General features: G+C 47.3%; 1 protein-coding gene across 7 annotated transcripts in view; it reads left to right on the forward strand.

Moving 5' to 3' along the window:
• The window catches only part of LOC127963129 (voltage-dependent L-type calcium channel subunit alpha-1D-like), a 276,125-nt gene that overhangs the window by 51,559 nt on the left and 209,308 nt on the right, over positions 1-15,258 (forward strand). For 5 of the 7 annotated variants that reach the window (XM_052562858.1, XM_052562859.1, XM_052562860.1 and 2 more), the window contains exons 28-33: positions 3,898-4,099; positions 4,187-4,345; positions 5,978-6,088; positions 6,213-6,290; positions 12,263-12,346; positions 13,082-13,210. In XM_052562858.1, coding sequence (XP_052418818.1) covers positions 3,898-4,099; positions 4,187-4,345; positions 5,978-6,088; positions 6,213-6,290; positions 12,263-12,346; positions 13,082-13,210 — 763 coding nt within the window. The remainder of the gene's footprint in view (positions 1-3,897; positions 4,100-4,186; positions 4,346-5,977; positions 6,089-6,212; positions 6,291-12,262; positions 12,347-13,081; positions 13,211-15,258) is intronic. The other 2 variants (XM_052562863.1, XM_052562864.1) reach the window with 1 other exon arrangement.

Genomic DNA, 15,258 nt, shown 5'->3' on the forward strand with positions numbered 1-15,258 from the left:
TTGGCTGATACTAGCACAGTCTCGAGATCAGTTGTGCGAGCACAGGGATGTGGTGCTCCGGCACCTGAGCCTGTTGGGCCTTCAGGTCAGCTGGGAAAAGAGCAAACTCTCACCATTGCAGAGGATCTCTTTTCTCGGTATGGAGTTGGATTCGGTCGAACAGACAGCACGCCTCACAGAGGAACGTGCGCGGTCGGTGCTAGCCTGCTTGAATACGTCCAAGAGCAGGACGGCGGTCGCACTGAAACTCTTTCAGAGGCTCCTGGGGCATATGGTGGCCACAGCGGCACTTACACCGCTCGGCCTATCACATATGAGACCGCTCCGGCACTGGCTTTATGGCCGAGTCCCGAGGTGGGCGTGGAAGCGCGGCACTCACCGGGTCCAAGTTACACCGGCCTGTCGCCAAACCCTCACTCCGTGGTCAGATCTGGCATTCCTATGGGCAGGGGTGCCCCTAGAGCAGATCTCCAGGCATGCTGTGGTTTACACGCATGCCTCCACCACCGCCGGGGGGGCCACGTACAACGGGCATGCAGTCTCAGGGGTTTGGACGGGCCCGCAGCTGCAGTGGCACATCAATTGCCTAGAGTTGTTAGCAACGCACCTTGCCTTGAACCGTCTCAAAGGTCTCTTACGAGGCAAGCCTGTGCTGGTCCGATTGGACAACACTGCGACTGTTGCGTACATCAACCATCAAGGTGGTCTGCGCTCTCGTCGCATCTTGCAACTCGCCCGCCACCTCCTCCTTTGGAGTCAGAAGGTTCTGAGGTCACTTCGTGCTGTTCACATTCCAGGCCTGCTCAGTCGTACAGCCGACGAGCTGTCTTGAGCAATGCTCCCGGGAGAATGGCGACTCCATCCCCTGACGGTCCAGCTGATTTGGAGGCGGTTCAGAGCCGCTCAGGTAGACCTGTTTGCTGCTCCAGAGACCTCTCACTGCCAGGCTTTCTACTCCCTGACCGAGGGAACTTTCGGCACGGACGCACTGGCACACAGCTGGCCGCGGGACCTACACAAGTATGCGTTTCCCCCAGTGAGCCTTCTCGCACAGACGTTGTGCAAAGTCCAGGAGGACGAGGAGCAAGTCTTACTAGTAGCGCCATATTGGCCTACTCGGACCTGGTTCCCCGAACTAGTGCTCCTCTCGACAGCCCCTCCTTGGCTGGTTCCTCTGAGGAGGGATTTACTGACTCAGAGACGGGGCACCATTTGGCACCCGCGTCCAGACCTTTGGAAACTCCATGTTTGGTCCCTGGACGGGACGCGGAGGTTCTAGGTGACCTACCCCAAGAGGTAGTTAACACCATCACTTCGGCAAGAGCACCGTCTACGAGACACGCCTATGCCTTGAAGTGGAACCTGTTCGTTGAGTGGTGTTCTTCTCGCCGAGAAGACCCCCGAAGATGCCCGATTGCGGCCGTGCTATCCTTTTTGCAGCAAGGGTTGGAGCGAAGGCTGTCTCCCTCCACCCTCAAAGTCCAGGTTGCTGCTATTGCTGCGTACCATGACCCTGTGAATGGGAAGTCTTTGGGTAAGCATGACCTCATCATCAGGTTCCTTAGAGGGGCCAGGAGGTTAAATCCATCCCGGCCCCCCTGTATACCCTCTTGGGACCTGTCTCTAGTGCTTAAATCACTACAGCAGGGCCCATTCGAGCCTTTGCATTCAGTTGAGCTAAAGTTTCTTTCATTGAAAACTGTGCTCCTGCTTGCACTGGCCTCCATCAAGAGGGTAGGGGACCTGCATGCATTTTCGGTCAACGATTCGTGCCTAGAGTTCGGGCCGGCTGACTCCCAGGTAATCCTGAGGCCCCGGCCTGGCTACGTGCCCAAGGTTCCCACTACACCCTTCAAAGACCAAGTGGTGAACCTGCAAGCGCTGCCCCTGGAGGAGGCAGACCCAGCCCTGGCTTTGCTTTGTCCTGTTCGAGCATTAAGGTGCTACGTGGACCGGACGCAAAGCTTCAGGACCTCAGACCAGCTCTTTGTCTGTTACGGAGGCCGGCAGAAGGGGAATGCCGTCTCTAAGCAGAGGATGGCCCACTGGATTGTGGATGCCATAACCCTGGCTTATCAGGCTCAGGATGTGCCCTGCCCGTTCAGGCTTCGAGCTCACTCAACTAGAAGTGTTGCATCCTCCTGGGCGCTGGCTCGTGGCGCCTCGCTGACAGATATTTGTAGAGCGGCGGGCTGGGCGACCCCTAACACGTTCGCTAGGTTCTATAGCCTTCGTGTAGAGCCGGTATCCTCCTGTGTTCTCACCTCAAACGGGTAGTGGCACTGAGAGGCCCCGGTTAGTGTCGGCTTGCTAAAACTGCTCCAGAGTGTCCGAACTGTAGACCCTGTTGAGTTCCTCCATCACCCTAGGCAGCTGGACGCGGCGGAACGTCCGGCGCCAGGCCTTCATGATGAATCCGTGAGAACCATGGAAGGCTGGGCTCCATATTGACACCTAAGCGGTACTCGTATGTGTATAGTCCACGGTATAGCCTTAGAGCCCGTGTTTCCCCGGCAGACTTCTGCCTTCCCAAGAGGGTTTTAATCACCTCAAATTTCTCCGTATACTCCTAAACGGATGCTATATGTGTATTTGCCTCCGAGACCTCCTTCGGGAAGGATGGGGCTTCCGCAGCGTCCCGGCTCCAAGCGGACCGGGTACGTTTTCCCAGTGTTATCCAATCTCACCCAGTGAGGTAGTGCTTTGACAATGGTGAGTGGAGCTACTTGTTCTGAGCCCTGGCCTACACCTAATAGGGGCGCAGGCGGCTCGCACAGGGCACTGGAAGGGGCAGCACCCATGGCGCTTTGATAGGGATCCCATATTCGTCGGTCATCCGACGTGGCGTCGAGAGTGACCGACTGAAAGGGAACGTCTCGGTTACGTATGGTAACCCTCGTTCCCTGAAGGAGGGAACGGAGACGCCACGTCCCGTCGCCATGGTTGCTGTACCGCCGCTGAGCTGCCGGGTTCCCGGCTCGGCTCCTCAGCGAAAAACTGGTATGCATTGCACCTGCTGCCCTCTTATACTCACGCAGTGATCAGCGGCAGCTGGATGCAATAATTGCATGCCAATGTGCATTGGCTCGTTTAGTTTACACTCGAAGTAGATTGGTCTATCGAAGCGATATCCCATATTCGTCGGTCATCCGACGTGGCGTCTCCGTTCCCTCCTTCAGGGAACGAGGGTTACCATACGTAACCGAGACGTTTTTTGGCGTGTTGACTACCATTTGTATAACCACAGATTTACTACAAATACCATGGTTAAACTATGGTTAATTTCGCAAAACCATGGTTAATTTGTGGTTACCATGGTTTAATTATAGTAACCATGGTTTTTTGGTTTTATTTGTAGTAAAACCATGGTTAATTTTCGTAATGTTTACATACGTAGCCTGAGATGTTCTTGCTTATGGTATTGCTTATGGCCCATTCCAGCCTTGTACAGATCTACAATCTTGTCTCTGACATCCTTTGACAGCTCTTTGGTCTTGCCCATTGTGGTGGGAGAGGTAGGAATACATGTGTCTTATACACCTAACAAGCTGACGTTAGGAATTACTTCACATAGGGTTTCAGGACTAATCTGTGTTTCACATAACCAATCTGTGGGAGCCAGAATTCTTGCTGGTTGGTTGACTATTTGAAATGCAAATCGATTTTTAACCTTTATATAATGTTTTTTTTTCTAGATTTGTCGTGTCTATCCGTTAAAATAAACCTACCATAAAAATTACAGACCCTTCAATTGTTTGTAAGTGGGCAGAATTGCAAAATCAGCAGGGGATCAAATAAATATTTTCTCCACTGTGTGGCTAAATGAATAGACTGAATTACTTCCCAAACATTTAGTTTGAATCCATTGCTCCATTTAGTGTGTTTTGTCTCCTGCAGCCTGCTGTACAAGGCCATTGACTCAAACAAGGAAAACATGGGTCCCATTTACAACTACCGTGTGGAGATCTCCATCTTCTTCATCATCTACATCATCGTCATCGCCTTCTTCATGATGAACATTTTTGTGGGTTTTGTCATTGTCACGTTTCAGGAGCAGGGCGAGAAAGAGTACAAGAACTGTGAATTGGACAAGAACCAGGTCTGCAAGCTCATACAGATGTTATTGTGATCCTGCTAGGATATGAATTAAAGATGGCGGTGTGAGTTTTCTTGTGTGTTTTGACAGCGCCAGTGTGTGGAGTACGCTCTGAAAGCCCGTCCGCTGAGGAGATACATCCCTAAAAACCCATACCAGTATAAGTTCTGGTATGTGGTGAATTCCACGGGCTTTGAGTATGTCATGTTTGTGCTCATCGTTCTCAACACACTGTGTCTGGCCATTCAGGTGAGCAGACACATCTAAACATCAGCACTTTCACACAAACACAACAGGAATAGGAAACAGATGGGCACAACCTTACACTTTTTGACTTTCTCAGTCTCCATAAATCCACATGTGAAAACATGCCCCATAGGATTGGTATGTTGTAATATAACTATATTACAGGTTAAAATGTTATCTGATCTAATGAGAAAAATATACAAGACAAACTAAAATGTTTGATCAGTAAAATACAATTATGGACTTTTTCAAAAAAAAAAAAAAAAAAAAAAATAGAATAGCAATAGATTAGAATAGAATAGTTTAATAATAATGTTTCCCATCTGTGCAACTGGAATTTTAAACTGGTTAGTGTCTTCTGCTAGTTGTTATCTAAACTGATAAATAACAGATTGGAGATTAAAATAATAACAGAATTGTCTAATTGAAATGAATACTTCAGACTGCAATGAAAATTAACTTCAACCAGAAATTTACCTTTTCTATGGTTAAATAATTGTTCAGCAATATCTTCAAAAGATTTTTAGAATTTTGGCAAACTTTTTTCTCTATATATTGGCAACCAGTAAATTCTGTGCATTTTGTTATGCATGTGTGCAAATATTTAAGCCATGAGTCACAGCTAACCCCGTGTTCACTATCACCTTTTGCAAAAAACTCAATCCAAACAATAAAGACACATCACTCCTGGTTTGATAGTCCAACTATTAACTTTCATGTATACTTTTCACTTGAATATGAGAATTAATAAATATGAGTACAATAATCAAGTACAGGAAGGAAAATCTTTCACGACAGACCTACTGTGAGTTCAATAGAAACTACAACTATAGAAAACATTATTTCTACAGAAATATTATTTAAGCAGTACTGTTACCCTTAAGGTGTGCGCTCTACAGGTTGAACACCCCAGCTCTATTCAAACATATGCAATAAATCCAGCACAAGTTATGATTCCTTGAGTAGTACAATGTTGCTTCTTTGACATTTAAAGCTGCGGTAGGTAACTTTTGACGCTCTAGCGGTTAATAAACAGAACTGCTTGCGTCTTGCGGAAGAACATCGTAGCCGGAACTACTTCTCTCTGTTTATGTCTATGAAGAATCACAAAGGTACTGGGTTACTCCGCCGCGGTACCCCCGAAGCAATCTAAAATAGTCCGAATATAAACACTTATTATAGGTGCACCCTAGTGATTCAGGACAAGCTAAAAACACGGTTTGGAAAATGGATTCATGGTGTACTCGCTTATTATATACATTTTTCTACATTTTGAACACAAACAAAGTCACGGACCGCAGCTCTGATTGGTTGTTTCTTACCGGGAGCGATGTATTTCTGAAAATGGCAATAGGACACTGGGAGGAGCCAGAGGAGCTTGATTTTTTCACAGATTATCTGTCTCATATTCTACTGTCAGGACATAATGACAGGTTTAACAAATATGTAAAAAAATATATTTTTACAAAAGTTCCCTACTGCAGTTTTAGGGAATAATTGTATATTTTCTGTTTGGATTTCTGTCAACCATTTTGAACCAATTATAAGACATGATCTCTCTGAATGAGTTTTAAGGACTGTAATTCAACATAAAAAACGACATTCTTGTTTTTATTTTATCTTTATCGTATATAGCATCACGGCCAGTCACGTCTTTTCAATTATGGGATGGACATTTTGAACATGGTGTTCACGGGTGTCTTTGCAGTCGAAATGATTCTCAAACTGGTTGCCTTCAAACCAAAGGTTCGTCTTTCTTCTGTCTGGCTATACTGTATACTGTAGTGATGTGAGAGTGCTTGTGCCCCGTCCTGTGATGTTTAACCCTTCTGCTCTCCTGTCCTCCCCTCGCTGGTGTCTGTCTGATTAGGGTTATTGTGTGGACCCCTGGAATGGGTTTGATGCTGTGGTGGTGATTGGCAGCGTAGTAGACATCATTCTGAGTCAGGTAGACCCCCGACTTTCCTCTCGTCTGTCTGACCCTCACTCTTCATCTTTTCCTCACCTCTGCTAGTTGGCTCTGTCTGTTTAGTGTTTCTCGTCCTTTAGCGTGCTGTGTTTATGAATGTATCTGACACTCTTACTTCAGGGGGGAATATGCTTTTAGCAAGTCTTGTTTATATCCAGAGAAAACCATATGTAGTGAGTTCGTGTGGCAAGGAAGAGGACAAAGGGGTCGGCTGGACTGCTGACGTATTTATTTGACCCAAAACTAAACAAAGAACAAAGAAAATCACAACCACCCAAACGGGGACTCTTATTCTGACACTCCGTCAAACTTCCGGTTCACTCCTTCCGGTTCGGGTCAGCAGTCCGTCTCTCTCTCGCTTGCATCCGTTTCTCCCGGCGTTTTATACTCTCTCCACGCCAATTACTAGAACGAGAAACAGGTGATGATAATTTTTGCCCAAACCACTCACTTACCGCTCGTCTCCTGATTCTCTCTCCCGCTGCAGACTTCGCTAAACCACGCCCCCCCTGCCACATACCCCCACCGCCCGACTCAGGCCGGGGAGCCATCCGGCCTGCAGCCCCCCCCCCCCCCCCCATTTCTGGAGAGGAAGTCGGCCACCGCCATCTGAACACCCGGCCTGTGGATCACCTTGAACTTAAAAGGCTGAAGAGCTAGATACCAACGAGTGATCCGCGCGTTGGTATCCTTCATGCGGTGGAGCCACTGCAGCGGAGCGTGGTCCGAACAGAGGGTGAACTCCCGTCCCAGGAGATAATAGCGGAGGGTGAGGACGGCCCATCTGATGGCAAGGCACTCTTTCTCGATGGTGCTGTACTTAGCCTCTCTCTTCGAGAGCTTCCGGCTAATGTACAGCACCGGCCGTTCCTCCCCCTCTATCTCCTGGGACAGGACTGCCCCCAGCCCCCTGTCCGATGCGTCTGTCTGCAACAGAAAAGGGAGAGAAAAATCAGGAGAGTGTAACAGCGGCCCGCCACACAGAGCAGCCTTGACCTGAGTAAAGGCCTGCTGACACGGCTCCGTCCACTGGACCGTATCTGGTACCTCCTTTTTAGTAAGGTCAGTCAAAGGGCTGGTGAGGTCCGAATAATTAGGAATAAACCGTCTATAATATCCCGCCAGCCCCAAGAACTGTCTTACCTCCTTTTTGGTCTTGGGTCGTGGGCAGGTCGCAATAGCGGCAGTCTTATCAATTTGGGGACGCACCTGCCCATGCCCCAAGTGGAAGCCCAGATACCTTACTTCCACACGCCCAATCGCACACTTCTTTGGGTTGGCCGTGAGCCCCGCTCCCCTCAGCGACCTCAGGACAGCCCTCAGATGCTGCATATGCCGCTGCCAGTCATTACTAAATATAATAATATCATCTAGGTAGGCAGCAGCATATGCAGCATGGGGCCGTAGAATCCGATCCATGAGGCGCTGGAAGGTAGCTGGGGCCCCGAACAAGCCAAACGGAAGGGTAACAAACTGGTGTAATCCGAACGGCGTTGTGAAAGCTGTCTTTTCTCTGGACAATGGAGACAAGGGGATCTGCCAATAGCCCTTTGTTAAGTCCAATGTCGAATAAAAGCGAGCCGTGCCTAGCCGATCAAGCAACTCGTCAACCCGCGGCATTGGATACGCGTCGAATTTCGACACAGCATTCACCTTGCGGTAATCTACACAGAATCGGACTGAGCCGTCCGTTTTCGGAACTAAAACTATCGGGCTCGCCCAGTTACTATTAGATTCTTCTATTACCCCCATGTCAAGCATAGCGCCCAATTCAGCCTGAACTACTTGTTTCTTGTGCTCAGGTAAACGATACGGCCGGCTGCGAACTACCACGCCCGGCTCGGTCTCGATATGGTGCTGAATTAGGTTAGTACGGCCCGGCAGGGGCGAGAAGACGTCGGCAAACTCTGCTTGTAATTTCGTTACATCAGTGAGTTGGGACGGCGAGAGGTGGTCTCCACCTGGAGCCAGAGCGAGGGATTGGGGTTTGATATTCGCCTCTGGCCCGAGATCATCCTCTCCGCCAATCACCGTTGCCAACATCACTGATTCCGCCTCATTCCATTTTTTAAGGAGGTTGAGGTGGTATATCTGACGGGACCCGTTCCTATCGGACCGTATTACCTCATAATCGAGATCTCCGACCTGTCGTGCGACCTCAAACGGTCCCTGCCACTTAGCCATTAATTTGGAGCTCGACGTTGGGAGTAATACAAGTACTTTCTCTCCCGGTGCAAATTTGCGTAACCTAGTTCCCCTGTTATACAGCTGGCTCTGGCGGTCCTGGGCTTGTAACAAATTCTCCATGGATAGCCGCCCCAATGTGTGGAGTTTTGTTCTCAAGTCCAGCACATACTGAATTTCGTTTTTGCCCTGAGACGGTCCCTCCTCCCAAGTTTCTCTCAGTACGTCGAGCACCCCCCGGGGCTGGCGTCCATAGAGAAGCTCGAAGGGGGAAAACCCCGTGGAGGCTTGTGGGACCTCTCGCACAGCAAATAACAAGGGCTCTAGCCACCTATCCCAATTTTTGGCGTCTTCGTGAACGAACTTACGAATCATGGATTTAAGTGTGCGATTAAATCGTTCGACCAGGCCGTCGGTTTGTGGGTGATAGACGCTAGTTCGAATCGATTTAATGCCCAACAATCCGTACAGTTCGCGTAGCGTATGTGACATAAACGCCGATCCCTGATCGGTGAGGATTTCTTTTGGAACCCCCACCCGGGAGATAAGACGAAACAGGGCATCCGCAACACTTTTAGCGGAAATGTTGCGGAGGGCCACCGCTTCAGGATATCGTGTTGCATAATCAACTATGACTAATGCAAAGCGATGTCCTCGTGCCGATCGCTCTAATGGCCCGATGAGGTCCATGCCAATTCTCTCGAAGGGGACCTGCATTAAGGGAAGAGGGCGCAAAGGCGCTTTTGGGGCGGCCGGTGGGTTTACCAATTGACATTCCGGACAAGACGCGCACCACCTGCGCACGTTGTCATGAATGCCCGGCCAAAAGAAGCGGGCCATGAGGCGATTTAGTGTTGCGGCCTGTCCCAAATGGCCCGCCATAGGATTAGAATGAGCCGCCTGGAAAAGCATTTCCCGGCGGCTCTTTGGAATTAACAATTGGGTTGTATTCAATTTTGTCCGAGCGTCTTGGGTCACTCTATACAACCGGTCTTTTAAAATGGCAAAATACGGATAGGAGAGCGGGAGGGCAGGTTGGAGAGACTGGCCATCGATGGCGCGGACCTGTTGAAACGCATGTTTTAGTGTCTCATCCTGAGACTGCTCCAGAGGAAAGTCATCACGCTCCGAGAGAATTAGTCTCCCGATTTCGTTCAGTTCCCCTGAAGCAGACCACAGCGACCCTGGCTCAGTTTCTCCCACCTGTACCCGCACGGCCTCCTTCCATGCCTTATTTCCCCAAGAGGCATCCGCACATAACGACCCCAATAAAACCGTAAACGCAGGCCAATTCGTTCCCAAAATTACCGGATGCCGGAGGTGGGGACTAACCGCCACCTCTACACTATGTTTTTGTCCCTGGAAATGAATGCTAATTGGGACAACCGGATACTCCACCACATCCCCGTGTACACACCGCACCTTAACCACGCGGCTTGTATCCAATGCCCCCGGTTGAATCAGGCTTTGATGGATTGAGGTTTGGTTACATCCCGAATCCACCAAGGCCGGATATGTACCCCCCTTGATACTCACGGGTATTTGGTACTCGCCAGCCTGACCGGGGGTGACCTGTGGGACATCCGGGACCCGGATCATTGTCCCCACCTCCATCACTGGACACCTGTCCACGAAATGCTCCGGGTCCCCGCAACGCCAACAGGCCAGCCCAGACCTACCCGCCGCCCCAGTGGCAGGGAGTGGATTGGAGAATTGGCGCGGAGAGAGTGGAGAAAAGGAAGCACTGTCCCCCCCAGCAGGCACAATCCCTGCCCCCCTGGGCGGGACACGAGGAGGGCCGGGTGGACGGGACCTAGGGAGAGGGACAGGGCGAGAGAGAGAGGGGGGAGAGAGAGACGGAGAGAGAGAGTTAGCAGGTGGGGGTGCGCCGACCCCTGGGCACGCCACCATGTGGTCCTCCGCCAGATGGATGGCCGAGTCCAGCGACGTGGGGCGGTGGCACTGGACCCACTCGGCCGTCTTCTTGGGAAGCCGAGCGATGAACTGCTCCAGCACCACCAGGTCGACGACATGCTCCACGTCACTTCCCTCGGCCAGTAGCCACTTGCGGCAGGAGTCCCGGAGCTGTTGGGCCATCGCGAAGGGCCGGCCGGCCTCGCCCAAATCCAGGGACCGGAAGCGCTGGCGATGTTGCTCTGGCGACCGGCCGACCCGCTGGATAATGGCCCTCTTGAGGTCGTCGAAGACCAGGAGGTTCGCCACCGGAAGTTGTTGCGCGGCCACCTGGGCCTCACCGGAGAGCAGGGGTATTAGGCGTACCGGCCACTGCTCGCGGGGCCACCCGCAGGCCTCCGCCAACTTTTCGAAGAGCTCCAGGAAGGCCTCCGGATCGTCCTGGGCCCCCATCTTGTGAAGCGGCAGGTGCATGGGGGCGGCGGGCGGCCCGGCGGCCTCGACGCGAACCTCCCGATCCATCCAGCTCCGGAACCTCTCGCGGTCCTCCTGCTGGGCCTGAACGATGGCCTGGAATCGTCTCTCCTGATCGGTCCTCAGGTCCAGCAGGGCCTGATGTTGTTCTTGGTGCAGGACCGCGAGGGAAGCAATGATATCCGCAAGCGGCGTGGAGGACGGGCTTTGCATGGCGGCGGCGGTCCTTCTTCCTTCCCGGGTTTCGGCACCAGTGTAGTGAGTTCGTGTGGCAAGGAAGAGGACAAAGGGGTCGGCTGGACTGCTGACGTATTTATTTGACCCAAAACTAAACAAAGAACAAAGAAAATCACAACCACCCAAACGGGGACTCTTATTCTGACACTCCGTCAAACTTCCGGTTCACTCCTTCCGGTTCGGGTCAGCAGTCCGTCTCTCTCTCGCTTGCATCCGTTTCTCCCGGCGTTTTATACTCTCTCCACGCCAATTACTAGAACGAGAAACAGGTGATGATAATTTTTGCCCAAACCACTCACTTACCGCTCGTCTCCTGATTCTCTCTCCCGCTGCAGACTTCGCTAAACCACGCCCCCCCTGCCACACCATAGTTGTATAATTTGAGCGACAGCAAAATGCTGAAACGTGTTAGATGATATCATATGTGATTATATAGATGATGCAGGTAAAATAAGTATTGAACACGTCACCATTTTTCTCAGTAAATATATTTCTAAAGGTGCTTTTGACCAAATGTTCACCAGATGTTGGTAACAGCCCAAGTAATCCATACGTACAAAGAAAACTAATCAAACAAGTTCAGAAATTAAGTTATGTGGAATAAAATGAAATGTGTCATGGACATGTTATTATGAGTATCATCATATATAAACATGCCTGTTATAAATAAATACCCAGACTGCCTAGCTGTTGTTATTGTAGGATGTGTCTCAATCTGCTCCCTAGTTATAGTGCACTTGTTAGGTAGTTGGCCATCAGGAATGTCCCACTGTCAAAAATAACACAATGCCCCTCAAAAAACAGCAATATTTTTCTCACTTTGATCACTTGTAGGAAATTGTCATGCCCAATCTCAGCTTGATAGAAAGATAGAGACTTGATGGAGACTTTTATAACAGCTGCTGTATAACAAAGATACATGACAATCAAACCAAGTCCAAACGTTAGTGGTTTACGACCCTTTGTAGTGTCAGAATGAGTGTATGATATGCAGAGTAATGTAATGGGGAAATAGAGGCTCTTTCTGTGTGAGGCTGCAGCATCGTAACTCTGATTTCTTCTGTCTTTTTCTTTGTCAATTCATCTCTTTCTTCCACTCCTTCTCTCCTCTCTCATCTCTCTGTTTCGCTGGGTGTCCACAGCACTATTTTGCCGATGCATGGAACACGTTTGATGCCTTAATTGTTGTTGGTAGCATCGTTGACATTGCAATCACGGAGATCAATGTAAGTAAAAGTATGATCCAAGCCCAGCATCTCTCTCTGTCTGTTTTTTTTTTTAATATATATTAAAGTTGAAGCTTATGCGGGTCATTTTAAGGAAAGGTACAATTTTTTTTTCACAATCTTATTGCTGATACAAACAGGAGCAACGTTACTAAATACAGTGTTTGTTCTTCAGCTAAATTTCAGCCAGCTTCCAGTTTTAATAGGTTTAATAAATAATCTCATTCTCACTATGTGCAGTTATTGAAATTAACCACATTTATTATTTTATATATATAATAAAGTATGTATACTAAATATACACTGAAGTGAGTGTATTATGTATACAGCATGTTGACTTTAGTATACATTGCTATAAAGACTAGATTGTGAGTTTTAATATGAGCTCTTTGATTTGTTGAAGCAAACAGAAGCTGCTGTATTTGCAGTATAGACAGGGGTAAGATGTCCGGTGTGTTGTCTTGAAAAGATGCTCTTTGTTATGAATATGGACCTTTAAGCATTTGTTGTTGGGAATGTGAAGCCTGCAGTGCATGCACAAACTCTGCATGACAATGACCAGGGAATGATGCAAAGGTTAAAACACTCAAATGCACGGTCTGTTCACACACTCGTCACACACAATCCACACACACTGTGCGATCTGTGACAGAGACACACTGAAGTAGAGAGTGGAAACACATTGCATCTCATTAACATGGACTGTGTCTGAATGCTGTCTGGTGTTTTCCTCAGAACACTGAAGGCAGTGCAAGAATTTCCATCACATTCTTTCGTCTGTTTCGTGTGATGCGCTTAGTGAAGTTGTTGAGCAGAGGAGAGGGCATTCGCACGCTCCTGTGGACCTTCATCAAATCATTTCAGGTACGCTCATTTCATAAAGCAACTTAATACATGACTGTCTGGAATCCTTTATTGTGATTGGTCAGTTTTGGCATTAAGTGCCCAAACTCAACACTCATTAGGGATTAAGTCCCATGTGGCAACGAGTCGCATCACTCAACTCTCAAGTTCATTTGTGCCACCTTACTGTATGTCTCAAAATCATTAACTTTTGACTTAAAATGCTTAGCACAAATCCTGAAGCTTAAGTGTCTTGATTTAAAGCAAGAAGTTGGAAAAATCTTTTAAAAGATCCAAAAACTGTTAGCACAAATAAGAATATAATAAAAGTACATGTTAAATTGCATAGAGTTTTGACTGAAAATATCTGAGTACGCTAGTAAATAAACTGAATTTAATCATTTATGTAGTTTCATGAAGTACTCAAAAGAAAACATAAGATTTAAAAGCTTTTTTTATTATTATATGCATATTGATATAGAGATCTTGAGATCTTTTGATAACTACTGCTACTCACAGATCAGGCAAACCACTGTACTTTATTTACACACGCCACTGCTCCACTGATCATGTGCTGGTTACTCCACTGCACAGCTCAGATCACTTCATCCTCACTCTTAAAGAGAGAGTTCACCCAAGAAAGAACATTTTATGTTTATCAGCGTACCCCCAGGGCATCCAAGATGTAGGTGGTTTTGTTTCTTCAGTAGACAAACCAAGATTTTTAGCTCAAACCGTTGCAGTCTATCAGTCTTATAATGTAAGTGGATGGGAATCATGGCTAAAACATACAATAATAATAATAAAACAAAACATACACAAACAAAACCTAACTAAACCCTGTGGCTTGTGACGACACATTGATGTGTCTTTACACATCAATGTGTAAAGATTATTGGAATTATTGTTTAGGACCATCACCTTCAACTCAACCTGTCTAAGACAGAACTGCTGGTGGTTTCAACAAACATATCACTTATCAACATTTCACCTCCAGTTAGGCTCATCAACCATAACTCCCTCAAAAACAACCAAGAACCTTGGAGTTGTGATTGAGGATCAACTGAATTTCTCAGACCACATAAAAAAAAACTGCTCAGTCCTGAAGATTTGCTTAAAATAAATTTAGGAAGTTCAGGTCCTTTCTTTCGGATCATGCTGCACAACTCCTTGTTCAAGCTCTTGTTCTGTCCAGGTTGTCCAGCCACTTCTATCAAACCTCTACAATGAATGCAGAATGACTCTGCAAGATTAATCTTTAATGAGTCGAAAAGAACGTTATGTCACACCTCTATTCATCAATTTGCACTGGCTACACAAGTAGCTGCTTGCATTAAATTCAAAGCATTAATGTTTGCTTACAAAACCACCACTAGCTCTGCACCCCTTGACCTAAATTCATTACTTCAGAGTTATGTGCCTCTAGAAGCTTGCGTTCTGCAAGTGAACGGAGTATTATTGTGCAATCTCAAAGAGGCACAAAATCGCTTTCACTGACTTTTTCATAACTGTTGTTATGACCTCCCCAACTCAAATCCAAGCAGCTGAGTCCTTAGCCATCTTCAAGAAACTCAAGAATCTATTTATAAAAATAAAAAAAACTAGCTTTTAATTTTTTCAAATTTAAGCAACTGTAAACTACATACCCTTACACATCTATCATACACATCTCTGTATGTAATGCAGAGAAGGACCTGCTGAAGGCCACCATTGTGTAAATACCTTATGTACCTTATATATGTACTGTTAGGCTAACCGAGACTTGTAATTTGCACTTCTGTATTGCTCCTCTTTTGTTAAATTTGACTGCTTTTATTGTTCTCATTAGTAAGTTGCTTTAGATAAAAGCTTCTGCTTAAATGTAAATGTACTGTATATGTATATATTTAAATTAATTTAAATGCAAAGTTTAATGTTAGCTGCCAGTTCATATACTGCTTATATATTATATTATATACAGTTTATATATTACTATAATAGATAATTAGTAGCTAAAGATGGGACATTTTGCCTCAATGTAAATGGGTTTTTGGAGTGAGAGATACAGTGAGAGAGGCTTTATTGCATCA

The sequence above is a fragment of the Carassius gibelio genome, chromosome B8 (assembly GCF_023724105.1).
Source record: "Carassius gibelio isolate Cgi1373 ecotype wild population from Czech Republic chromosome B8, carGib1.2-hapl.c, whole genome shotgun sequence".
In the NCBI taxonomy this organism is placed as follows: Eukaryota; Metazoa; Chordata; class Actinopteri; order Cypriniformes; family Cyprinidae; genus Carassius; species Carassius gibelio.